Source organism: Cavia porcellus, unplaced genomic scaffold (assembly GCF_034190915.1).
Source record: "Cavia porcellus strain 051 isolate PalLab524CR breed Dunkin Hartley unplaced genomic scaffold, mCavPor4.1 scaffold_25, whole genome shotgun sequence".
Classification (NCBI taxonomy): domain Eukaryota; kingdom Metazoa; phylum Chordata; class Mammalia; order Rodentia; family Caviidae; genus Cavia; species Cavia porcellus.
In genome coordinates this window covers 29,120,078-29,145,153 of record NW_026947508.1, presented here as the reverse complement: position 1 = coordinate 29,145,153, position 25,076 = coordinate 29,120,078, and the positions used below count along the sequence as shown (strand labels likewise).

General features: G+C 50.3%; 1 protein-coding gene across 1 annotated transcript in view; it reads left to right on the top strand.

Moving 5' to 3' along the window:
* The first annotated feature begins 16,983 nt into the window (after positions 1-16,983).
* Positions 16,984-25,076, top strand: part of Grik3 (glutamate ionotropic receptor kainate type subunit 3) — a 207,202-nt gene continuing 199,109 nt past the window's right edge. The window contains exon 1 of the mRNA XM_063236091.1: positions 16,984-17,243. Within this exon, the coding sequence (XP_063092161.1) occupies positions 17,129-17,243 (115 nt within the window). The 5' untranslated portion in view covers positions 16,984-17,128. The remainder of the gene's footprint in view (positions 17,244-25,076) is intronic.

Sequence of the window (25,076 nt, the reverse complement as noted above, 5' to 3'; positions counted from 1 at the left end):
TCTTTGCTCCATAACATCCTTCCACTATGATGTAGCCAACCATGGAGCGAGCCTTCTGAAACAGTGAGCAAATTAACTCGTCTCCTTGAGGTCGCAGGTGTTGAGTATTTTGTCTCAGCAACAAGGAAAAAGTGACCAATCAAAGGCCTTATGAAATCCAAGGTAATAATGTCAGGTTGAGGGTTTTGGAGCAATAAATTTTCATTCTTATCTTAGGCTCTATCATTTGCAAGCTCTGCTATCCTGGATGAGTAATTTTATTCTCCATGTCTCTGTTTCCTCCCTGTTATATGGATAATAATCATATCAACTCTATACGCTTGCAGAACAATTCACATGGAACCTGATACATATGTAGTAAGTGATTCATAAAAATTAACCAGTATAATTATTAACAAACAATGAAAATAGGAGATGGCTTTAAGTCATATAATCTCTCTGTGCTGCATCTGTAAAATGAGAGCACTCTTTACTGTTTGTACTTACCTACTGATTTATGTGAATGTGTGGTTCATGATTAGCTTCCTCACAAGACTGCATGGTCCACCATGAGGCTGAGGTTCACATAAACTGGCTTAATTTACCCTTGCATTTCCAGCTCTGGCCACAAGGCAGATATTCAACATAAATTTATTGGATGTATTGAAGGGTTAAAGGTGGATGGATGCATGGATGGGTGGGCCAAAGTATGTATGCATATATGGATGGATGGATGGATGATGGATGGATGGATGGAAAAGTTAAGAGGAAAAGGCCTTCAATAGAGCCAGCCCCTTGCAGGTGTGAGTTCAAAGGAAACTGGAAGGGGAGGAGCCCTGTGATAGTTAATTAACTGCTTCCACTTGAATATGGAGCAGCTGACTAGATTGGCTCAGTGTAGTTCTGGATGTTATTGAAGGTATTTACTGAAAACGAAAGACCCACCCAGGGTGTAAGTGACACCAACCAACAGACATGTAGCCTGGATGGAATAAAAGGGAAGATGAAGAAAGGCTTGCTTTTGTTTCTTCAGAGGAAGAAACAAAATCTTGGGTGTTATCTTCAGGCTTCCACTACACTCTTCAGCCTCCAGTGCAGACCCTTCAACTTCTATCATAGATCCTTTGGCCTCCTGATTCAGATTCATGTGGAACACTACAAGGAGCTCCAGTCCTCCAAACTTTGACTGGGTCTTTTGGGTCTGTCCCCAGTGTGCACACAGCCCTTTCACACTCTTCCACCTCTGACTGTGAGGGCAGCCATTGTGAGCCTACCCTGTGAATCCTTATGTGTTTACAGGTCTTGCATTAGATCTGTTTCTCTGGTGAGCATTGATGGATACAAGCCCTATCTCCAGTGGCTTAAAGATATCACATCCCTGAGTCAAAACCCACCTTTTCTGCCAGCCCAGGGTACTGCTGCCAGGGACAGAATAGTGTCGAAGGTCCTATATATACCCCTACTCTTTTCTGAAACTTGACAGCTCTGCCTACCCTTCCTCTCACTGAAGGGCAACCTTGTGCCCTGTTCTCCTTACCAAACTACCTACTTTCAGAGAATCTGATTCATTCAGCAGCTTTGAGACATCTCTGGAGTCTTTTCTTTAGGTTATTCACATTTTAATGATAAAGGTTGAAATTTTTAAGTCCAAGGAGTGATGCACAGGTGTTGAGACAGTAAGTCCTTCCTGATGTTCAGAAACGAGGTCTTTGGATAAGGTAGGTTGCACCCTGGTGGCTCATAGCTTATGGACAATTCTATAGTTTGTGCAGCTTTCTTCGTGCCCCCATCCCTAACATCTACTCTTCCAAAAGCCTTTATTTCTATAATAGAACAGGGCTTTTGATAATGAATATCATGGAGCCTTTCAGAACATAGCTCTTCCTCTCCCCTCCCCAGCTCATGCCTCTCCACCAGCCCAGGCCTCCCAGCCTGGCTGGAAGCCCATGACCCAGTGACAGGAAAGCAGAGGTTGAACCAAACAACCAGACTGCTAAGAAGCCAGAACCGGGTTGTAGGCTTCCCCTGCCCCTCTGAGTAATTACACAGGAGCTGGTGGGGGAGCTGGGAAGCAGAGCAGGGGTGCAGTTACAAAAGAACAACCACAAAGTGTCTGCAGATTCTCCTTTTGAGCAATCCCCCAGGGAGCCCAGATGGCTCTCAGGGACCCCAGGGAGCCCTGAGGGTAGGCATTAGAGGGAGATGGGTCAGCAAAGAGATCTTTTCCCAGGCTCCCTGCATGGGAAATCACTTTCCTAATGAAAACCAGAAACACTTTAGCCCAAAAGGCTGGTCTGTGCAATGCTCATTTGGTATGCATGGGCCTGGCATGAGCTCTAATAATAAGGCATGGGGACTTTGGCTTTCAGACTCAGCACAGCCTTGCCACTCCATCCCCAGGCCACTCTGTGACTCTGCATTACTGAAAGGAAAACACACTCTGATCAACAGAAGGCACCTATCTGTGTGTGCCTACATACACAGGCACATTACAGAGTTCCAACCTGGGATGGCTGAGGAGTTAGCTCTAAACCCAGCTGCAGATCCTCAGAGATCCTCAGAGAGCTACAGATCTCACTGATTCACAGAGCGCTAGAGCTGCAGAGGAAGGTGCCAATCCAAAGTCAGGAAACCAGGGGTCAAATCCAGCTTACCTCGTATCAGTACCTGTGTCACGATTCTGTCTGCATCATGAGCCGTGTCTCCTCAAACTCTCACAACTCACATTCAAGTAGGTATTACTCTGTGATATGGACTAAGAAACTAAGATCAAGTACCTTGCTTGACATCATAACAATAAGAGGCAAAGCCAAGATTCAAAGCAGTTCTGCTAGACTCCAGCCAAAACACTAAGCATATAGTAACTCTGCTGCTTACTGACCTCCTCACTTCAGAGTGTCGTTACCTCATCTGCAAAATGGAAGCATATACCTTTTTTAAAAAAATCTTTTTCCTTTTTATCGGTACCAGGGATCGAACTCATGACTGCCTGCTTGCAAGGCAGGCACTTGTGCCACTGAGCTAAATCCTCAGCCCCCTGGAAGCATATACCTTTCCTTCCTACCCAGAATTACTGTGAGAATGGTAGATTACAGAAAGACAGGAGATTCACTGGGCTTTTAGAGTCTCATTGTCCATGTTCAGTTTGGTTTAGGGAGTTAGACTGTCTGAGCTAGCAGAGACCATTCTAGTGATTTTCATCAGAAAACTCTAACTCCAATAACTTGAGAAACTTTGTTTTTCTTCTGGTAAATATTGGAATGGATACATGGCAGATGACTGGCAATGCCTGAAAAGACTCAAAGTGACAGATTTCAGGAAACCTTCATCTCGGTCTTCCCGAGCCCTGAGTTCCTGCTCTACACCTCAGTTCCGCATGCAGCCACCCTTAGTCTGGTTGATAGTCCCTTCAGGTAGTACTCTTAGTGCCTCAGGCAGAGGGCATTCTCTCTGCTTGTCCCTGAGCCAGAGACCATGGAGAGAACACCAGTGAGCACCAACAGCAGGAACTGGGCCCCTAGGAGGCTGAGCAGCCTAAGCTCACGATGAATAAAGCCATCAGGTCTCAACTGGCCTAGGATGACAGAGGGAATAGAATTCCCATGCCCAGTCACAGCCCTCTCCTTCCGTCATCCTGGGCAACAGCAAAGTTGGAGCCACTTGCAAGGGGAACTGGGTCAGGGGGTGTGTGCCCAGCTTGCTACTGGGCCTCCTCTATTTTGGAATGGTCTAGCTATGGGCTCACAAGGAAAAGTGATTCCCAAGTGAGAAAGGTGCTGGAAGATACAATAGTTTGATGAAGTTGATCTGTGGAGCCCTTTGTCCCAGAGCTGGGGAGGCCACAGGCGACCAGGTTGCAGGGCATTAGAGGACAGCTCCAGCAGGCAGCTTGAAGATGAGCTTGCTGGTGGCAGAAGCTCTGCCTCCCTCAGGCTTATCCTTCTCTGCTAGCACAGAGGAACCAAGGGCTCCTTGTCTTGTTCTGACTGCTCATCTTACCCCTTTTTATGAGTGACTCTGCCCAAAGCACATATCAAGTGTGTATATACGCATATATGCACATATATTTATATGTTTTTGGCATACGTGCATATGCAAACACTTACATGGGCCTGTTGATGTGTGTGACAACACATATAAGTGCATGCGCACGAGTGTTTAATACATGTGTGAGCTCTTGTTACATGCGAGTGTGCACCCCGAGCCCCTGTTCTGACTCCTTGCCCTACTTGGTAACTGGACTTTTAGGGTCAAGCTTTTCCCCCTAAGAGTCTACACTTCCTAAGAGAATATCACTTTTGTTCACAGGTTCCTTTCTTCCTCAGGAGAATAACCCATCCGTCTCGGCAGACCTCTTTGTAAGTTCTAAAGCATTACTTCTAACAGGTGATCTGTGTACATCTCAAACCCAGTGGTCTCAAATTGTCTCTTATTACCACTTGTTGTAAATTCCCTGAAGTTCTAATAGTGCCTGAGATTGGTGTTGTCACCCTCCCAGCTTCCTCCATCTCTCTTGTCTCATCTGTTAGAAGCCTGTGGCTCTTCCTGTGGATAGTTACTTTTTCTATTTTCACCACCAACATTTGAGGCCAGATTCTGCCCACCTCGAATGTATTCCATTCACCAGGCCCTATCTGGTCTCTTGGACACCAGGGTCTTAGGCCCCGTCTATCCAATTCAGGGATAAATAAACCATTTCAAAAAGCGTAAGCCAGATCATTACCTCACTGCTCATTCAGATCTTTTGCTGAGTTCCTGTGGCTTTTGAAACCAGCTGCATCTGGATTCAAATCTCCCCTTTGATGCTTGCTACCAGTGCATCCCTGGCTAGTACTGTAAGGGATCTCTCTGAATCCCGCCTCAGTTTTCAGAGTTACGATGAAGACCAAGCAAGTACAGCAAAGTGTCTTTTACGTAATATGAGTAAGTCTATGCATAGTGTAAATATGCATTTATATTACATAAAATACAGTTTCTTAATTTCAGTTCTTTGGGGAAAAGCAGTGATGTATCTGTGTGTGCATGTATAAAATTGCAAATATGCAAGAAAATGAGTTTTATATGTTACCATGTGCACAGAAATACTCTTTTTATTATTTATTTATTCAGCAAGCATCTGCTGACACCTATTGTGTCTTATTAGCACAAATGTAAAGGAACATGTAGGTTCCAGACTTTTAAATTTGACATCACAGGTGAAATCCTTTCAAGTTATGAACCCTGAGAAATGTCCAAATTTATCTGTCCAGTCCTAACGCCTTTCTGATCAGGATTATTGGGGCATAATTAGTTCTCAAGGTAACCTGGCTAGATCTCTCCCTCCCTAGCTGAGGGCCCATTTGTGGGAGCCATTGCTCTAGAAGTCACCAGGTTCAGTAGTCCTTTTGAAGCCTGGAAGGTTTGTCATCTGTCCTGCTTTGCTCTACAGAGTAGTCTGATCAATGCGGATAGCAGGGCTGGGCAGAGGGGCAGAAGAGGAGCCGAGGCCCCTGTCCACAAAATCTGGAAAAGTTAAGCTTATTTTAGGAGTGGGGTGGGAGGTGGAGGTTGACGAGACTTCAGCAAACTGAAGTCTCCAATTTACTTTCAGGAAAGAACTCCATTAACAGGAGTGTTTGGGGGAAAAAACAAAATCACTAATCACCATCCGAAATGTACATGCTATTTCCCATCTGGTGTTCGGAATTGGATCATCTCGGGAGTCTCAGAAAAATGCAGCAGATGGGCTGGGTTTGGAGCTCATCTCCCCACAGGCAGTGGGGAGAAGAAGAGACTTGGCACAGGAAGCCTGTGTGAGTGAGGAATGGTGGGCCTCACCGGGTCCTCATCAACTAGGTCCTGGAGGAAGCCACCCCCACCTCCAAAGCCTGACACAGCCAGAGAGCAGCTGTGTTGGCTGCCCTGTAGTTTCTGGTCCTCTCTGGGAGGCAGCAGCAGCTCATGCTCTCTCTCAGTTTGCAGAAACTCTGTTTAGGCTGCAGTGATGTCAGGGAGGGATTCAAGTGAGTCAAGTGCTTGCTGTCATCACTTTCCAGCTGTACATCTTCTCCTAGTTACTCACCACAGAAGATAGGCAGGGTCTCTGAGCTATCAAAACTCTCAGAGGAGGTCAGTGGGAGATGCTCAGAACTGGCCTGTGTGTTCTTACTCGCCTTGGGTGCCCTTAAGCAGAGAAGTTGGGGGTTTCCATAGAGAACAGGGGCATAATTATAGTCTTCTGGCAGGAGGCCTCATTCCTGAACTTGTGGCCTGCCAGGTCAAGGGAAGAGGTGACAAGGGTCCCTATGCTGCACCTCTGCAAAGAACTGTGTGTGTGTTTCTAACAATAGCTCTTCCTGTCACCTTTGAACGGACCCAGGAAGGCAGAAGGCAGGAACCACTCCCAGAAGGTAAAAAGAAAAATCAGGAAGGAAAAATAGGATGGGAAACAGGGCAAGAAAACGGGGCCCCTGGAGAGAAGGACCATGGAGCACAAAGGTCTCTGAATTCTACACTCTCAAGATCCAATTTAGAATGCAGGTAGCCCCCTTCCCCTCCTCCATTTGACCCCCGCTGATGACTGCTGGTCTATCAGATGGCAGAATGCCACCAACACAAAGGTGTTGCAGTGACTTTCAGTCCTCCTCCCTGGGGCACCCCCCAACATCTAATTAAACGGAGGAAAGTAATTAAGGAAGGGCATGTAACATTCCCTGTAACACTGAACTTAATAACGCCCCCAGCCCTTCCCCCACTTCCAATCCATAAATATGACTCGGAGAACAACTCATTGCAACACCAAATTGTTTATTGCTTGCTAAGCTGGAAAGCACTTGAATTAACCTCCTGCATAAGTGGAGTTAGGAAAGATCCAGGCATCTTTAAGTGGAAAGAGGACATGAGCCAGACAGAGTCCTTGTCAGGGAGCCTGCAGGATAAGGCCCCATTCACTCCCTCACCCACGCACTCATTCATATAAGCATTTACTGAGTACCCACTGAGCTACAGACTTGCGGCAGCACCCAGCATACAGAGGAAAATAAACCAATATTGCTTCTACAGTTCGAAACGTTTTGTCCTTTGTGGTTTTAAAAATGGAAGTTGGAGCCCGGTGTGGGGAGAACCTGCTACACTGGAGAGAGGACCCTTCTGGGGCTGGAGCTAAAATGCTCCTGGCTGGACCATGGCTATTCAACAAGCCACATTCCAGACACTTTGAGAGTTTCAGAGACAAAGCAGACATTGCCCTTGACCTAGAGAAACTCAGAATCTAGTTGAAGAGACAGACAGGGACACAGGATTCATTGTAGCGTTCGGAGATCCATTCCATTGAGATGTGTGGAAAAATCTGGGGAAATGCAGGGACTGAAAGGGTTCACTTTGTTTGGGGGAGTTGTGGAAAGGATCACAAAGGAGCTGACATTGAAGTTGGGTTTTGAAGCATAAATGGAAATTCTCAGTGGAGAGAAGGGTGCGGGAAGATCTAGGTATGGTGGGAAAGTCTGTGCAAAGGCCCAAAGGCATGAAAGAGTAGTCGACATATTGGGGTTGAAGTGGAGACAGGCAGGGGGATGGTGAGGAAGCCACATGCCAACATTAAAGAAGAGGATAATGCATAGTTCATGAAATGGAATATGGTTTGGAGGTTAGGCAGACAGGAGCCAGGGTGCCTGGATCTTACTTCCTACTGAGTCTGCCTTTCATCCTCAGTCAAGTGGGAACCATAATAGTCCCCAGTTTATAGAGCAATAGCGGGGATTTGAAGAATTAATCCATGCTAAGCATCTAGAATGGTTCCAGGCATATAGCAAGCGCAATGCCCATGATTATTACCATTTATTTCTTGCACACATCTTCTCAGGAGCAGATGCCAAACTTGGCCTTGAAGTCTTGGGTGCAGCAGCAGCTACTCTTGGCAAGACACATCTTCCTCTCCTCCCTCCCCTCTTCTGCCCGCAGTCAGCTTTTGTTGCTATGTTTTGTTCCTTCAAGGCCAGAAGATGCTTGTAGGAGAAACTTCCCTTTTGGGTTCCCAGATCCTCCAACTTTATCTTCTCTGCTCTTCCCTAGGTCACCATAACTCCCACCTGTCCTCCGTTAGCTCTTGTTTGTGTCCCAAAGGCACCTGTCCTCCGTTAGCTCTTGTTTGTGTCCCAAAGGCTCCTGTTTTGAAAATAACCTTAGCTTGTCCCTTTGTCTGCTAGGTGGGATGTCAAGTTCTCATCTGTCTCTTCAAATTCTATTCATGTTCCCTTTGTCCCTTTCTGTGTCCCCACGATTCCTATCTGTGTCCCCATCACTACCTATCTCCCTTGCCTGCTCCAGGTTTCTCTTCAAACAGCACATGTGACCCACCCCATGGTTCTCTTGTGTTGCTCAGCCTCTCCCAGGTCACTTCAGCTCCTCCTGATCCCTGGGACAGTGGGCCACCAGTTATGCTTGGAAAAAATTAAGTGAATGAATGAGGGAATCAGCGGGGCAGAGTTTTAGAGTTAGGTTGAAAGTTATTGGTGTAAAAGTTTTTATCTTGAGTAATCTGAAAACATTGTATCTAGTTTTTGCTCTGTAATATGTATGCAAATTGAAGCTCTGCCCCTCACTCCCCACCACAGGTTGTGCAGTTTTGTTCATATCCTGCCCTTCTGTCCCAGGCTCTGGTCTCAGGAGCAAGAATCAGCCAGATACTAACCCGCTAAGGAAGGGCCTTTGACTCTCTGAGGCACATGTAACCACTGGCTCCCTCAGGGAAGAGTCCGAGAGAAGAGTGGTGTAAAAAGCCACTAATGATCCTAACCTTGGGCTCTGCTGTGTTCCACTGTTCCCTGGGGCAAAGGTTCCCACTGAAGGCTCAAGCCCCCTGTCCCAAAGCAGAGGGATCAACTGTCCCTTGGCAGAATGAGTTGGTGCATCAGGGTTCCTTGTATGCCTTTATTTCCATCTGTTCTCAAGCTGCTCAGTTCTCTGAGCTCCTTTGAGCATCCCGGTGCTTGGCAGGCATGCGTGTGCGCACTTAAGAGCAAAGGGACTTGGCTGACTGAGTCAGTACAGTAAAATGAAGCCAAATCCCAGTAATGAAACTCCGGCCACTGGCACCTGTCCCCAGCCCATTTACTCAGCCCAACCAAACCCAGGTGGAAGGCGGAAGCCTGGAGCTAGCTGGCAGAACTCGGTTCCCCCATCACTCCATCCTCCCCAGAGATGTCAGAACTAAGCCCTGCTCCTCAGTTAAGCACCTCCCTCGTGGTCTAGACTCTCACCCAGCCTCTTCTCCCAATACCTCTGCAGCTGCATTGGCCCTGTGGAACACAGTGGTGTTTGACATTTGCGCTACTGGTGTCTTGAAAACTCCTTGCTCTGGATCAGAGTGGGAATGGGTGTTTGGAAGAATGAAGGTTCTTTTGAACTATTTCTCTAGGTCACAAGCAGAGCAGTCCCCTGAGGATGGGTGAGTCCTAGACTGAGACATAAGGAAGGGTAAAAAAGTCACAAAAGTCAGAAGCCCAAGAGGGTGAGGATGAGGACTCGCTAGGGAGGAGGGAGCCTAGAGAAATGTCGAACTGTGACATCACATTTGGGGTACAAACCCTAAGATTTCCTTCTCCAGAAGACTGTAATTTGCCAGATGAACACAGGCACCCCCCCAACTCAGCAACCCCATTAACATCTATGTGGTTGGGGCGTGGGGAGAGTTCAGAGGCAGACCGACCAGCATCAGTCCTGAGTCCCTCCTATCCTGTCATGTGCATCTCAGGGAACCCGGATGCTCAGCCTCCCTCCCCACCTTCTGTGTGTGTGTGCATACTTGCACACATGTGGACATGCTGCTCTTCCCACTGGAGGACTGGAAGAGATTTTTGCTGGTGTTCTATTCAAGAGTCTGACAAGTCCAGGCAGCAGGGGCCCTTGCTAAATGGAACATGACTTCACTATGTGCTGGGCACAGTTCTATGTCTATCACATGTACTAAGTCATTTAATGCTCATAAAACTGTAGGTCTGATGTTGTTATTATTCCCATTTTACAGGCAGGAAACAGAAGCACAGAAAACTCAGTCAACTGACCAGGAATATTCAGCTAGTGAGAGGGTTGTTTTGAAACCATGCTGGACTTCATGATTTCACTAGTCCTGCTGGATGTTAGTTCTGGCTCTGTGTGTGTATGTGAGGTGTGTGTGTGTGTACATGTGCCTGCACCCCTGTTTGTGCCTGAGAAGGCATTGCACTAGGGACAGTTTCTCTTTCATACAGGCTTGTCGGCTGTCTTTAGTGCAGTCCTGAGGAATTCCTACTCCTACCTCGAGTGAATCTGTAGCTCTTCCCTGTCCGTTCTGCCTCTGTCTTGATCTGCTCCTCCAACCTGATGCACTTGTGAAAAAGCAGAGGTATATCTGGGTGCAGAGTTGCACGAGGGTGGAGGGATCTTGATGCCTAGCATCTGCTGAACTTGAAATTTTGGTCACTCCCAGCCCTATTCCAGAAAAAAAACACCAAGAACTTTCTCCAATAGTTTTAAGTTGCTAGAAAAATCTTTCAGGAGTAAGGTGGGACAGAGGCTATTTTATGGAGGATCTGCTGTACTGTGAGGTACACATCATGGGGAATCAGGAACTCAGAGACCCCCAGGCCTGAGTCTGAGCTGGTGAGGCAGCGTCTCTTCCTATAACTTGCTCTCCCCTCTCCCCCAGCTTCTCCTTTTAAGTGACCAGGGCACAGGCTTCTCTCTACTTATGCCCTGGCTGCCCGCAGCCTCGCCTGTCTCGCAGGCAGAGCAGCACCATACCTGCGTGCCAGAGAGGCACAGGTGTGCAAGTGCCACTCACACAGTGTACCACCTGCTGGAATCTTGGCAGAGGGCGGACTTGGGATGGGATCCACAGGAGAGGCAGTCTGTGGCATAATTAAGAGGGAGCAAAACACAAAACAAAACAATGTTTTCCTTCTTCTCTCTTTTCTGCCACTTGCCCTAATTATTTTCCCACTTTAAAATTCTACATCAACTTTAATTAAGCTGGCCTCAGGCAGGGAAGTCTGGCAAACTTGGAGAAGTTCACTTGTTTATTTTCTTATCACTCAGTGATTGGATTTTCATGGCTCACTCTGTCTCTTTCTCTCTAAGGAGAGATGACAGCAGAGGATTGTCTCTCTGTTGCCTTTGAGGGAGACATTTCTCCACAAAGATCTCTCGATGGTGACTTTGCTCTGAATTTGTCTCCCCTCCTCCTTCTCCCTTGCCTCTTACTAGGTAGATCTTTCAGGTTGGGTCTCACAGAGGGGAAGTAATTGTTAATCAATGGAGAGCTCACTGGACTTGGGGTCAGGTAATTTGAGTCACAGCTGTTTGTCACTTACTTTTTAGGAATAAGCCATTCAGGCATTCGTTCATTCACTCACTTTTTCATTCATTTGTTCAATTGCTTATTTATTCATTCATGTCTTGCTCTTCATTCACCTGCTTGCTTATTCACCTGCTCTCTCCCTAACCCAATGAACAAAGGATAAATCCTGCTTCTGTCCTCCCCAGCAAAAATTCTTTGTGGCAAGTTATTTGACTCCTCTGAGCCTGTTTCTTCATCCCTGCATCCTGGTTGTTTCAAGGACAAAGAGAGACCGTGTAAATGGAAGCCAGTGTGGTTCCTGGCTCTGTGTGGTGGTGCCATGTGACATCTTTGTTGTTACATCCATCACCAGACTTGGGCACTGGATCTTTCTGAGATTTAGTCTCTGCTAGCAGGAAAAATTCTCAGACAGTCTCCAAGGTCAGGGATGCAAGCTGAGCCTGAATCCTGAAGGTTGCCAAATTTCTTAATAAGTGGAAGGTATCAGAGCCAAGACACCTGAGTCACTGGCTGAGGACCTCAGCATTCTGAGACGCCTTGGGCTGTAATAAGTTATAGTGTCTAAGGCTCAGCCTGAAAAGTGTCTGGGGGTAGTAAGCAGGCAGGTGTCTTTGTCTGCTGGGGAGACAGTGGAAGGATGCTAGGTGAATACGGGAGTGATATGATGAGTATGTGAATGGGCAAGCAGTTGAACAAAGGATTGAGTAAATGTATGAATGAGTGGATGCCTATATGAGTGAATTAATTAGGGACTGAACAAATGCATGGATAACTGAATGAACAGGTAAAGAAGGATTGAGAAAAATGAATCAGTGAATGAGTGGCGACTGAGTAGACAAGAATGAATGGTTAGGCATATGAATTAATGAATGAATGTGATCAAATGACTGACTGAGTGATTGCATGAATAAATTAATTATTAGAAACTGTCTAAATGACCAGTTGGCTGAGTGTGTGACTTCCACACCACAGGTACAGAGTGAAGGGGGCAGGAGGCTGTAGCCCCTTCAGGCAATTCTCCCCACCTCCCCCTGCTCTGCAGCAGGGCCCCTGGGTTTCTACCCATCAGGGCTGTTCCATTATGTATAGATACAAATAGGATTGCTGTGTTTCCTGTCTCGTTTACTCCTACACCAGAACCGTACCTGAACCATTGAAATGCAGATGTCAGTAAAATAACATATCTCTGGTGGCTTGTCTACCTGTCTCCCTTACTGCTGAGAAATAACTCGCAGCAGCGGGTTAAGCTGACAATAAACACAGGAATTGACTTCCGTGGGAATGAACTTGCTTGACTGTTGACAAAAATCTAAGGTGATGCCATCTTTGCTGGACTTGCTGATTGCTCAGGCGGCTGCCTGGCTGTGCATCTTTCTTTTGGGGCTATGGATGAGCGACAAAGGCTCCAGGCTGCTGAAAAATTCCCTGTCCTTGGGCTAAGAGGCAGGTCCTAGTGTCCTCCAAAGGTCTTGGCTTTTGTGGTGAGGATATGCTTTGTTATTCAGGCAGTGCTGTGAAATACAGGGGTCCTGGGGAGATTTCTGCCCTCTCTGCCCTCCTTGGGCAGCTGGCAAAGATCAAGCAAGAGGTGGCAGTTGTGGTGAGATGGGAAAAGGCAGCCTCTCTCCAAATCTCATCGAGGTACCCAAGAGCAAGTCACAGAGGGTCCCAGCAGCACTGTCTCTACACTGAGGATTGTGGTTAGGGCTGCAGCTTCCAGTCCCGCCAAACCTGCCCACTGCCGGGCAGTTGGAGGAGCTGAAGTAGGCAGGCTTCGGCAGAGGGCACTCAAGTCCTAGGAATCTGCACTCAGCAGCCGAATGCTTTGCTCAGTGGCTTCCCAGGGAAGCGGAGATCATGAATCTCAGTAACTCGAGCCCAGGGCCTCATCACTCACCGTGATTGTGGGGGGACTGAGAGCTGAGTGGATCAGTCTAAACAAAACACACACACAGGGGACGCATCCAAATGAGCCCGCTCGGCCACCATTGGGGGCCACCTTTCTTGCTGGCAGAAGCTGGGGAGGGACCTGAGCGGGGGACCAGGGCGGGGCTGGCAATCTGGCTCCTTCTTAGGAGCTCTACCCTCACCCCACCTGTGAGCCGGTGGGAGACATGAATCTCGCTGGCAGCGACTTGGGCCAGCTCAGCCGTTTTAGGGGATGTTAATGAAATGCGGGAGCACTTGTCCTTTCAGACAGCGGCCCCTTTTATTTGGGAATGAAAAGCTGCATTAGTCTGAATGAGGTTTGGAGGCCTCATAAATCCAGCACTGGCTGCCTCGTGGGGGAGTGGGGAGCCGAAGCCTGGCTGGTGGGTTAGACTTGTTTACCAACAATGCAAAAAGCCAGGATTGGTGGCTCCCCATCCCCAGAGATGTGGCTTGAGATCCTGCCAGCCCTAGTGCTTGCTGGCAGCACAGGACTGGAGAGAGAGCTGCAGGGTTCTCTTCATGAATTAGGGACCACTGAGGTCCCCAGCCGATCCCAGGAAAGAGCCCTATCCTACTTTACCCTCGGTCTTTCCACAGGCGGGCTGAAGAATCCAGCTGCCTCCACAGAGGGAGGAGGGTCTTGTCTAGAGACTGCTCCACTCAGTCCAGGTGGTGTCCGACAGAGGTAATCTGAAAGCCAGCAGTTGGGTGGGCTTTTGTGTGAACCCTGGCTCCTCACCCAGTGTCTGGCAAACAGCAATGCCGATAAATACTAGCAGCATGCTTTTGCATTCCTTAACCCCTCTGAGGTTCAGAGTCTATCCGTAAAATGGAAAAATAATAAAATCCTTTTAGGGTCAGTTGAGGGAAGGACTGGGTAAGGTGATACAGGCAAGGTAGTGAAGGTCTTGTCTGGAATGTAAAAAGCTTGTAGTCTTGATGATCATTGCTGGTTCTGTTGTTTTGGTGATGCATCCCATCCTCCCCCAGAACGGGAGGGAGCAGGCTGCTGCAAGTGTGGGGAAGCAAGCCCCTGTTATAAAATGGCTCACAGCTGGGTCAGGACGGAGGTCTGGTCCTGGGTTGGGGATAGCAGCTTCCCTCTGAGCCCAGGGTTCCCGCTGGGCTCGCAAGCCTAATGACTGAGCCCTAGCCTCTGCAGCTGGGAGGCCCCGTTCCCACCGCAGCCCAGTGGCCACAGAGAAAAGCCTCCATGCGTATCACTGCATTGCTGGGGGAATTCCTGCCCACTCTGGGATGCAGGGGAGCAGGCCAGCCTGCGCTGCTTCCTGGGGGTGGTGAGGGGCCCAGAGCCACACTCTGTCCCTGGAACAGAGCTACCAGAGTCCCCCCTGCCTTTATTCACCACTGTTTTTAGTGTTTTGGGAACCCCCTCCTCCTGTAGTTCCCTAGCCTTTATCTTTCCCTTCTGCTGGCCAAAGAATTGCTCTTCTGTGGCCACATCTCTACCTCCTGCTTCTTCCGTTTCCTGCCTGGCCACTTGTTCAGGTCCCCTGCCTCCTCACATCAGGGCGCTGCCTGCAGGACAATCTAGACAGAATTAGCACCAAAGCTCTGCCTTCTTCACCTCATGCCCTAACCAGCCCGGGACACTACAGCCCATGCCTTTTTAATCCTGTATCCTTGTCCTGAGTTCAGGTTCCTTTTCATTTCTCCATCAAGGCACTGGAATTTTCTTCCCTAGAGAATAGTCAGGCTTTTGGTTCCTTAGGAGTAACCAAGCCCAGTTGTGGAAGCTGGGGGGAAGGGGAGCCTTAGAGAGTGATGCCTTCTGCCCCCTTATCTTGTACTGATTCTTTGCTGGGTCCACTGGGGCCCTTACTGTCTATCAGAAGGTGGTAGCTGCCACTTCTCTCTGGTCTGCATGCCCTTCTCTCTGGTCCCTCAGGCAACACGTTCCAGTGGCTGCTTGGGAAACCAGCTGCTCCTGATGGAGGGTGAGGGTAAGGGAGGCAAAGACAGACACCCCATAACCTCCACTTACCAGCAGGTCATTCATGGTGTCCTGGGGCCAGGGCACGGCACTCTTGCCTCTCCTGGGGAGCACCCCTCCCCCAAGCCTTCTCCTCCTATGTCCAGTGGCCTCTGCTTTCCGTGGGAGGGAGTCCCCTCCTAATTGGCAGGACTGGCCATACTTCAGCATCACATCCCCACACAATGCCACGCTCCCTTGCGCCCAGACAGGGAGGGAAAGAAAAGATGGCAAATTAACAGGCGGGTTAGAGCTAGATTCGTGGTATACTTGTAAGAAAATTAAAGATTTGTTCTTCAGATGTTGGGGGCCATGCTCTTACCAGACAGCTGGCAAATGGAAGAGATTAGAAATGATGGAATAGATCAAATTATTTAAATGAGAAAAATAAATTCACACGCAACCTAGTCGCTGCCTGGTGACAGATCCGTTTATTTATCTACTGTATCTGCACCGCTTTGTCTCTGTCAAAAAGGTCATTAAACTCGCCTAACTGCGTAATTCGCAGCCTCCTGCTCCAGCCTCGCTCCACAGCCCTTCTCTTCCCTCGATACTCAGCGCACCTTGGAAAAAAATTATTATTGCTAATAAACAACATTTTTAACCCTTGCAGCCTGCTCTCTGGCCGGTCATACTAGGTCCTAGGGGAAATTCCAGTTTCTCTTTTGTTTCTCAGGAGGAACTGGGGAGGGACTTTAGCCCCTACTGCCCAGTTGGGGAAAAGGGTTGAGAGACGCGGGCCCCAACAGACAGGAGGATGGGGATCCGAGGATTTAGCGGTGTCACTCCGCAGCCCGAGTGTGCGGTGCAGGATGCGATGCGCGGTCAAGCCCAGGCTTCTGTGCAGAGGGTCCAGCCGGGTCTCTCCCATCCCTTCTAGTTCCCGCAGCGCTCCTCGCCCCAGTTTGGACAGTTTTCTGTGAATGCTCTCTCCCCCAGCCCCCATCCTCCAGCCCCAGCCCGGCTTTCCCCCAAGAAATGCGACTGTGGAGGGACACCAGTCCCTGGGTCAGTGTCCGGACGCCGCCGCCGTCCAGCAGCGCAGGCCGCGTGGAAGCGGAAAAGCGAGACACCGCAGACGGCGGGCTGCGGTCCCGCTGCCGCCGCGGGCGCGTCTCCTCCAGCTGGTCGGGCCTCTGGGCTGCCGAGTCTCCCAGCTCGCGGTGCCAGTTCTCGCGCTCCACGCCTGGCTCCCGGGCTCGGTGCCCTCGTAGTCGAAGGGACTGGGGGCGGTAGGGCGGATGGGGGCGACAGGGCGGATGGGGACGTCTGGAAAGCAGCAGAGTCCTAGTCCTCTGGGCGTCCCCTCAAAGCGGGTCCGGGGTCCCCTTCCCCGCCCCCTGCGCAGGTGTGAGCGCGCGAGTGTGCGCCTCGGCGAGTGTGAGCGTGAAGTGTGTGCGCGGGGGAGTGCGCGGAGGGAGCGCGGGCGGCGCGGGCGGCGGGAGGCAGGGCGCGGGGAGGGGGCTGGGAGGGAGTGTGTGCGCGCGTGCAACTCCACTCCGGGGCTTTGTGCGAGCCCGGGCGATAGCATCGGCGGCGGCTGGAGGAGGAGCGGCCGGAGACGCGTGCAGCCCGCCCGCCAGCGCCCCGCAGCCGGGGCAGGTGGGAGCCTGTGCGGGAGCCGAGCCGACGCGAGCCGGAGCCGAGTCCGAGCGGAGCCCGGGCGGAGCCCAGGAGCCTTGCTCGCGGGCTGCCCGTGGGCGGCAGCCGGGCGGGGCGGGCGCCGGCAGGGCGGCCCCCCAGTAAGATGTGCGCAGCGCCGCGGGGCGCCCCCCACTCGCAGCGGCGCTCCGGAGCCCGGCGGCTGGGCCAGGCGGCGCCTCGGGGGCTGCTGCGCGCCCGCGCCTAGAGCTGCCGCCCCGGGGAGCCCGCCACGGCCGCGCCCCGGGCACGCTCGGCGGCGCCCAACGATGACCGCTCCCTGGCGGCGCCTCCGGAGTCTGGTTTGGGAATACTGGGCCGGGCTCCTCGTGTGCGCCTTCTGGATCCCAGACTCGCGCGGGATGCCGCACGTCATCCGGATCGGTAAGGGCTCCCTGGAGCCGGGAGGGGTCTCCTGGCGCTCGGGCGGGGGCGGGAACGGGGGTCTCAGCACGCAATCCCCGGAGATTTTCTTCCCACTCTCTCTCGGGGCCGCCGGGGCCGGATAGATATCAGGAGCTCCTCCCGGGGATGAGGACAAAGTTCCAAAGCCGGGGTCACAGGCCTTACTCCCTGGGGAGGAGGCCACCGAGCCGCGGTGGGCGAGGGGCCCTTGGCTGCTCCCGGGAGGTCAGACCCGGGGCAGGGTGGCGCGCGGTTCCGATTCCAACCGGAGAATTTCGCGGCGACTGCCAGCTGGCCTGGGCCGCAGACCGAGTTCTGGGACCCGGCTTCTCCGCGGAGCGGGAGCCCTGGGGAAGGCGCCAACTTCGCTCCTCTCCCCTGCTCGCTCCTCGCGGCCCCGCGGCCCCACTTCGGGCGCAGTTCTAGCAGCGGCAGTGGGTGCCCAGCATACGGATTCGCAAGACGAAGGCGACAGTGTCTTCTTGCCCGGGGACTGCTCCCGGTCTAGGCGGCCCTTTTCATACCGGGCGGGGACGAGAGAGGGGCACCTCCCCCGCTGGTCACTCCAGCCCGTCTCTGAACACCCGAGGCAACGAAGTGGAGGGAAGGGAGTGACAGAGGTGGTCCAGCGCAGCCGGGGAAGGCGGCCGAGGGATGCGAGCGGTTTTCAAAGTTAGCCGAAATCCCTCCGCAGCTGGCGGCGGCCGCGGGTCTGCGCGTGCCTTTCTGAGGCTCGGGCTGCTCGAGTCTCTTCTCATCCGAGACTTACTGTTACTTGGGGCTTTAACTTTGTTGTGGCCGCTCAAGATATCCCGTGGGCAGCGCTCTGGGCTGTGCAGGTGGCCATGCGTATCCAGCTCACCGACCGCAGGGCTGGGCCCGGCAGGGCCACGCAGGAGCCTGCGTTACTGGAGCGCTAAGCCTGCCACCAAGGCCAGAGACCTGGGCCGCCTGGGTTCGTGAGGCACCACCGCCAGCATCCGGCACACGGCAGCCAGAGCTGTGCCCAGCCAGGGCCACCTTTCTGCTCTGTGGCACTTCTCCAGGTGCGGCGTCAGGGTTGCCAGCCTTGTGAAAGGGGATGCAGGAACGGATGTCAGGCTTGACTTCCATACTTGAGGCTTTCCTACGTGGTGATCAACAACCCTTAGAGGGTCTGTCTCCTCCCTGGTTGCCCTCCACTTACCAGATTCTCTTGAACTTGACACCAGGAAAATGGGGCCAGAGTACAGTCCTTAGGTCTGTCAGCGCTGGGGTCTTTCAATCTGTGCTCCAGGCCCCTGGCAGGTAGAGGGAGGCTGAGCAGGCCAAGCCCTGGGGGGGGGGGGACTCTGGGGACAACCCTTGCGGTCAGGCTTAACCCTTTGCAAGCCAGCTTGCTTCTGGCAAGCTGAAAATGCTTCCCCAGAACCCAGCATGGTCACCATTCCAGGGACAGGCAGCTCTTTAATAGTGGATAAGTACTTCCTCTATTTCTTCTCTCCTCTCTTCTGCTTTTGGGGGACCTGCATGGTAGAGTATCCTTGAGAGAGAAAACAGTGACCCTAAAGGCCTTCTGTGTCCATCCCTTGCTTTGCAGGTCCCTCCTCCTTGATCCTTCTTCCCCAAGGGTGAGAGGGTATGCTCTCAGCCCAGTTTCAGGGATAGAAATCTTGGAGGCCCAGAGAGATAGGAGCAGGTGAGGGCAACCTGAGAGGGAGGTGCTGCAAGGGGGGAGGATGATGTGTTCTTACTTTTCTGTTCTCATGTGAAATTGGATGGGGTTGGGGGTGCCTCATGGCTTTGAGTAGAAGCCTGTCTCCAAACCTGCTGTCCTTCCTTGGGTTCAGCATGGAATAATGTAATTAAAGAATGACAGAGTCTCCTTTTTTCTAATCATCTTCATATTAAGCCCCACGATTAATTATTGTGTCAGTCTAGGCCATTTATATCCAGGAACCCTGCTCCATTTGATTCCCAGTCCAAGGACTGGGGTGCTGTACTGATGCCAAACGTGACCGCTGGAACTGTGCCAGCCTAGGTGTAGAATGGCAAGGCTCCAGGATCTCTAGACTTCTCTGGAGTGGCCTGGGGAGCTGAGCTTCAATTCTTCTGATCTCATGCATGCACCCCACCTGGAACCTGGGAAGCTATGATGAATGTGGCACAGAGAGTGAGAGAGAGAAGAGAGAAAGAGGGAGAGGGAAAGAGAGACTCTCCTGCTGAAACCCAAACACACAGCCTTGGCTGGGCCCTATACCATCTTCGTTTCCCACCCTTCCCCCTCCTGGTATCTGAGGGCTCTGGCTGGAGCTTTAGGAATCAGAAATCAAGATCCCTTAAACTGCGCTCTGGAGCATGCTGGGTGCTTCTGGTTCTCAAGATTGGTGCTGGGGTTGGCTGAGCTTGGAGCTGAATCTTTCTCTATCTAGCAGCCAGGAGTCGCTGAGCACTGGCCCGGGGAGGGTTTACCTGCAGGTGCAAGACAGGCTTTCTGGGCTGGGGAGCACTGTTCTGCTCCCTCTCTTTGTACCTCTTTTGGGGGCTGAAATTTCCTCTTAGACAAGGAGATGGATAGCTCAGCAGTGTGACAGAGTGTTCAAACAATCCATCTTGAATAGATGAATTGCATTGCTCTGTCTTTTTGTAATTGTGTCTATCAGAGGGAGAGGTCAAGGCATTGATTGCTTGGATGGTTTGCAAGTAACAAAGGAGAGTGAGGGAGAGAGAGTAATTGGATTGTAGTCTGCGGGGAAAAAAATGATCATTGATTATTTTATATGAATATGTGGAAGATCTATTCTGTGTGTGATTATCAAGCTTTGGTCTTTGAAGGTTTGCAAGGCATATTGTTCAGCATTTTATTATTATTATCATTGTTATTATCATTTGGATGGATCCTGGTCTTAACTTGTGAAAAACAGTTTGCTGCAGGGTTTTGTGGGGATTTTTGTTTTGTTGTGTTTTTGTTTTTTTGCCAAATGGACTTCTGTAACCTGTGGGAACATGCATTTTTAGGTTACATGACCTAGAACTGGGCTTAGAGGAAAGAGGCCCAGCTTTTCTGCTTTACCTGCTGCCAGTTATCAGGACTATTTTGATCAAATCACACTCTCCTTGCTACCTTGATCCTCAGTTTCTCTATCTGTAAACAGTTTGGTTAACCTTCATGGATGTTACTGCATGGATTCAAAGTTTCCATTAACACAAGCTGAAAGAAACTGTTAGTGTCGTTGTAGGTTTCACGATTAGCTCTTCCCTTGGATTACAGACATACTTTAATCCCATACATTGTGAGTTAACCTGGAATTTGAAAAAGGAAGCGCCACAAAGTGGTGGTGGCAGCTGGGGAAGCCTGGCCAGTCTTCTGTGTGATGAGAAGCTTGGGTGGATTGTGATGATCTCCAGCCAATCAGTGGAGAGGTTCAAAGCCAAATGACTGCAGAGACATAAAGCAGGTGTGTGTGTATATATGGGGGCTGGGGTGGGAGAAAGGGGCTGGTCCAGCTTTGGAGTATTTAGAGCAGAGCTAACTGCAAGGTCCTGAGCTTCCTTACTATACAGGAGCCCAAAGGACAAGACCAGCCTTTCCCTGGGGAATGAGGCCCTCTCCCCCAGAATCCCTAAACTAGCCCCATCTGGGACTCCTCTGATCACTTCTTGAGTTTAGGAGCCACTGCATGTAAAACAATGAGAAATTTCTCAGTGACTGGTGATGCACTGAAACATCGCTGCTGCGGCAGAGGAACAGACAGCAGCTGAATGAAGATCAATAGGGTTTTTCCCCCTGGAAGTAAATAGCTTCAGACAAGACCTGGGAGTGGCCCGAGGGGCCTTAGAAAGCATTAACTTAAGGAATTTCTGCCTTCACTTTTCAGCCCAGCTGCTCCTGTCAGCCAGGGCTTTCCTCTTTCTCCACCTGGAGTTTAATTTCTTCCTGATGCTTTCTCACGTTGTGCTAAATCGTCCTTTGATATCAAGATGACCTGGGGTTTGTGAGTGGTTAATGCAGGATAAGCCAGGTACCCCAGCCTCACTAAGCTTTTCCAAGGTCACCTGCACCCCCCTGCAGCTGGGTATGACATTGGGCTGAGTTCCGAAGCCCAGCCCACCCTGCTGTGTTGAAAGGACTTAGAGGGACTGCTTTTCATGTCCCTGCCCCTCTAGGAATGCAAGAATGCCCGACTGCTGTAAGGATCCTTTGTGGGGCAATGAGCCACCTCCCTCATTTCCCACGCTCAGGCAGGCACTGTCCCAGACCTAGGAAACAGCTTCCTGATCCAGGGCATGGAAACGATGCACCATGCACAAATGCCTCCACCCCGTGGGCATGAGAACTACTCTTTCTCTGGGGGAGGGACAAGAAGTAAGCAGGAGAGGCTATGGGCAGCATGGGGTGGTCTTTTATGGGGAGATCTGTTTGTGCTTAGCAGCTGGGGCTGTGCTTCTGATCCACTGAGGCCAAGCCTCTTCCAGCCTGTCACAGTCAGCTGCCCCTGCTTCTTCCTCCCACAGCTGCAGATGCAGCTCCTCCCTGCCTGCTCAGGATCCTCTAGAGCTGATACTTTGCTGCACTGGGTAGTGCAGGGGAGTGGGGAGCTCCCCAGTCTGTGCCTCGCCATGGAGAGAACTGATGCTCCAAGAGCAGGGGCTTCTCTGGGGCCAGCACCCTTCAACCCTGGCTTGTCTTCCTGAGACTGGTGTGGTGGGCTGGAGCTCTGAATGGACAGATATGCTAAGGGCCTCGTGTAGAAACAGACCAAATGCAGATGGAGCTGGCATTCTGGCCTTGGACTTGTTTCTTGGGGTTGTTTTTCTCCCAGGCACTGATTCCTCAGCAGCAGCACCAGAGGGCAGTGTGCCTGTGCTGAGATGGTCATCTTCCTGGGGCCCCACCTGGGTCAGGAGCAAAATCAAAATAATAAAGCAATATCACAACCCCAATATACTGAGCATTTATTAGCTGCCACACTCTGTCCTGTGTTTTCAGTGACAAGTAGTATGCATGAATAGTAAATGCTCAATAAATGTAACTGTTGCATTTTTCTCATCTTCTGAACCTTCACTACCCCGCAGACCTTCTCACTGTTTTGCAGATGAGAAAAATAAGCTTGGAGAACTGAACTGTTCCAGATCACAGGCCTATAAGTGCTAGAGATGGGATAAGAACTGTGGTCAGCCTGACTCCACATGTAGTGCATTTAACTGAGTCTGTAGTCTGAAAGCAATGATGTGTAAAGGAGCTGAGTGCAGAGCCTCCTCTCCTCAATCCAGGTGGCTGAGCCAGGTCTCAATAGACTGGGCTGGGGAGATGCGCTTGGCCCACTGGGGAGATGGCTGGACAGATTCTGCCATGTGTAGCTGTATCATTGCTGATTTCCAACTGCAGGCTGGCCTTGCTGATGAGCCAGGAGGAGGGCAGCTTTGCTATCTCAAGGGGAAAGATGTGGATGGTTCTACGCACCTCTTCTGTCAACATACACGCAGACTTTCTACTTTTCACTTGGAGCTGACTTTTGGACTCTGTTCAGGCTTCCATCCACCTCTAAACAAAATCTGTGTTCTCTGGGGATCTCCAATCCACATGTCTCCCTAGGATCCACCAGGCTCTCCTTAAAGACATTGTGTCTATGGCTATGTGTTCCCCTCACCTTCATCCCATCAGCTGCGACCTGGAAAAGAAAGATGGTTAATACACAGACTCCCTTTATTCTTCTTCCCTCCTTCCTTCTGCCCTTTAGCTACCCCAATGCCACATTCTCTGCTCCCCAGCATCCCTTCCAGGCTAGAAAGTTTTATGGCCATTCTCTTTTCAAGCAAGAATCATCATGGCATTCCAACCAGGGGGTGCCTGGTTAGGCACTGAGGCCAGTGGGCAATGTGTGAGGGCAAAGCGTTGCTGACACTGGGCCCTGAATCGCTGCTGCTGTCCTATGGGGTCTGTGGATGAGTGTAGGGATCTGAGTGTGACAACCTTGTCCAATCCACCTTTCTCCACTCTACAGGAGCCAAGGCAGTCCCACTTAGTCTCCTTTGTCCCCTCTGTTCCTCTTCTAGGGAGATGAGGGGGTCCTGGGATTGTAGTAGCTGCCAGAAATGGAGCTATTCCACAACAGTAGGAAGCTGCACTACTCAGAGGCAGGACAGTGGTGACAGATTTGGGATTGACATGGTCATAGGGTCATAAGATCATTTTATATACCAGGATCATTTCCCAATTTGAGGCCAGCAAGAGCCTGGACTGGGGTGAGGCAGCCAGAATTTAAGGATTTTAATTTTGGAATTTAAGGAATTTAATTCTGAATGGTGGCCCTGCCCTTGCATGAGTTTCTGCGAGAGTGAGCATTTCCTTATATACTGGCCCTGCTCCAGGCGCCTGGTGTACTTCTGGGGCCAAGTTCCCTTGTGCTTCTTGCCCCAGAGACTGAACCCTCACTAGAGTGATTTGGAGAGATGTTTGAACTGAGGGCCAGAGGATTGGGTTTGAGAACAATAAGTCTTTCTGATTTTGCTTTGCTTTGCTTTTTTACATTTTATAGCAGCAATGGCACAGACACCCCTCTCTGCCCCCTGTACCTTTCCCCTCCAGGGTTTTATTTCTTTTGGAATTACCTCCAGTCTATACTGCCTCCTGCTCCGAGGCTGGTGGTTTTTTTCCCTCTGTTTCCCAAGTCTTTTTCACTTCCCTTGACCTTTATACCTTGTTTGCTAGCATTATTGACCTTGGCTGTGGTTAGGTCTGGGACATATCTGAGCTTTCTCCAGTGAATATTTGGCAGGATGTTCAAAGCCATCTCTTCTTGTCAATTTCAAGAGGCAGGAAGTTTTGGAGTCAGATAATGTATTTCATTGATTCTAAAGTGGATTTTTTTCCCCTTCATGTTTTCACCTAAAAAATTAGTGTGTGTCTTACATGTTGTATCTGAGTTCACTTGGGGAATATTTTTGACACCTCAATATGATGAATGTGTGTCTTGAGGCTGATGAAATCTGCATTTTCATACCTTCTTCATGACCTTGGGTCAGTCATTTCCCCTCTGAGCCTCTATTTTTTCCCCACTGTGGGATATTAATATGCAGTTGAATCATGTTCTGCTGCTTTTGACCTATAAAAATTTCATGTGATTGAGCCTTATAGGATTGTCTTCACAGGACTATTGTGAAGATTAAAAGAGATAAACTACGTAAAGCTCTTTTCACAGTGCCTAACATTTAAAGAATGTTTGGGTGCAAGGGAAGGTTCTCAAGGATAGAAGCCGTGTCTCTGCTATCAGACTCTGAGCTGTCTGCTTCTCTACTCTTGATTCACCCCCGTGCCCTGTGTTCCATGAAGTTAGGTATATGACACTTGTCCATTGCCCACATACTCATTTGCCCAGAAGTAAAATGGGTGGGGTCCAACATCTGTGCCAATTCCAAGTACAAGAGAGGCCCCCTTCCTAGACCATTACTTTTCAGTCCCTGGGGTTTTGGTCCTTCCTTGTATTTGCAGTATTTTAATTGAAATACATTTCTTTGTATTCAGAAGTGGGAAGATCCTGGTTATGTGATGCTAAGAAGGGTTGATCTGGTTAATGCTGATCAGCTCTTCCTGGGTGGGGAATCCAATCTTGTTTTCTGGGCTAGCCAGTGGGGAACAGAGAGGGTATGTAGCTGGAGACTAGAATACAAGGATAGACATTGCTGGCTTCTCTGGAAGACACTGGGCAGTGAGGCCTTAGGCAAGAGCTAGAGAAGAGAATACTCATAGTGATCACACCAATGGGAGATAATGAGGTGGTATGTGATGGGGGGAGTTGCTGGCTTTGATTCTAAATCCTTTGGTGCCGTGCT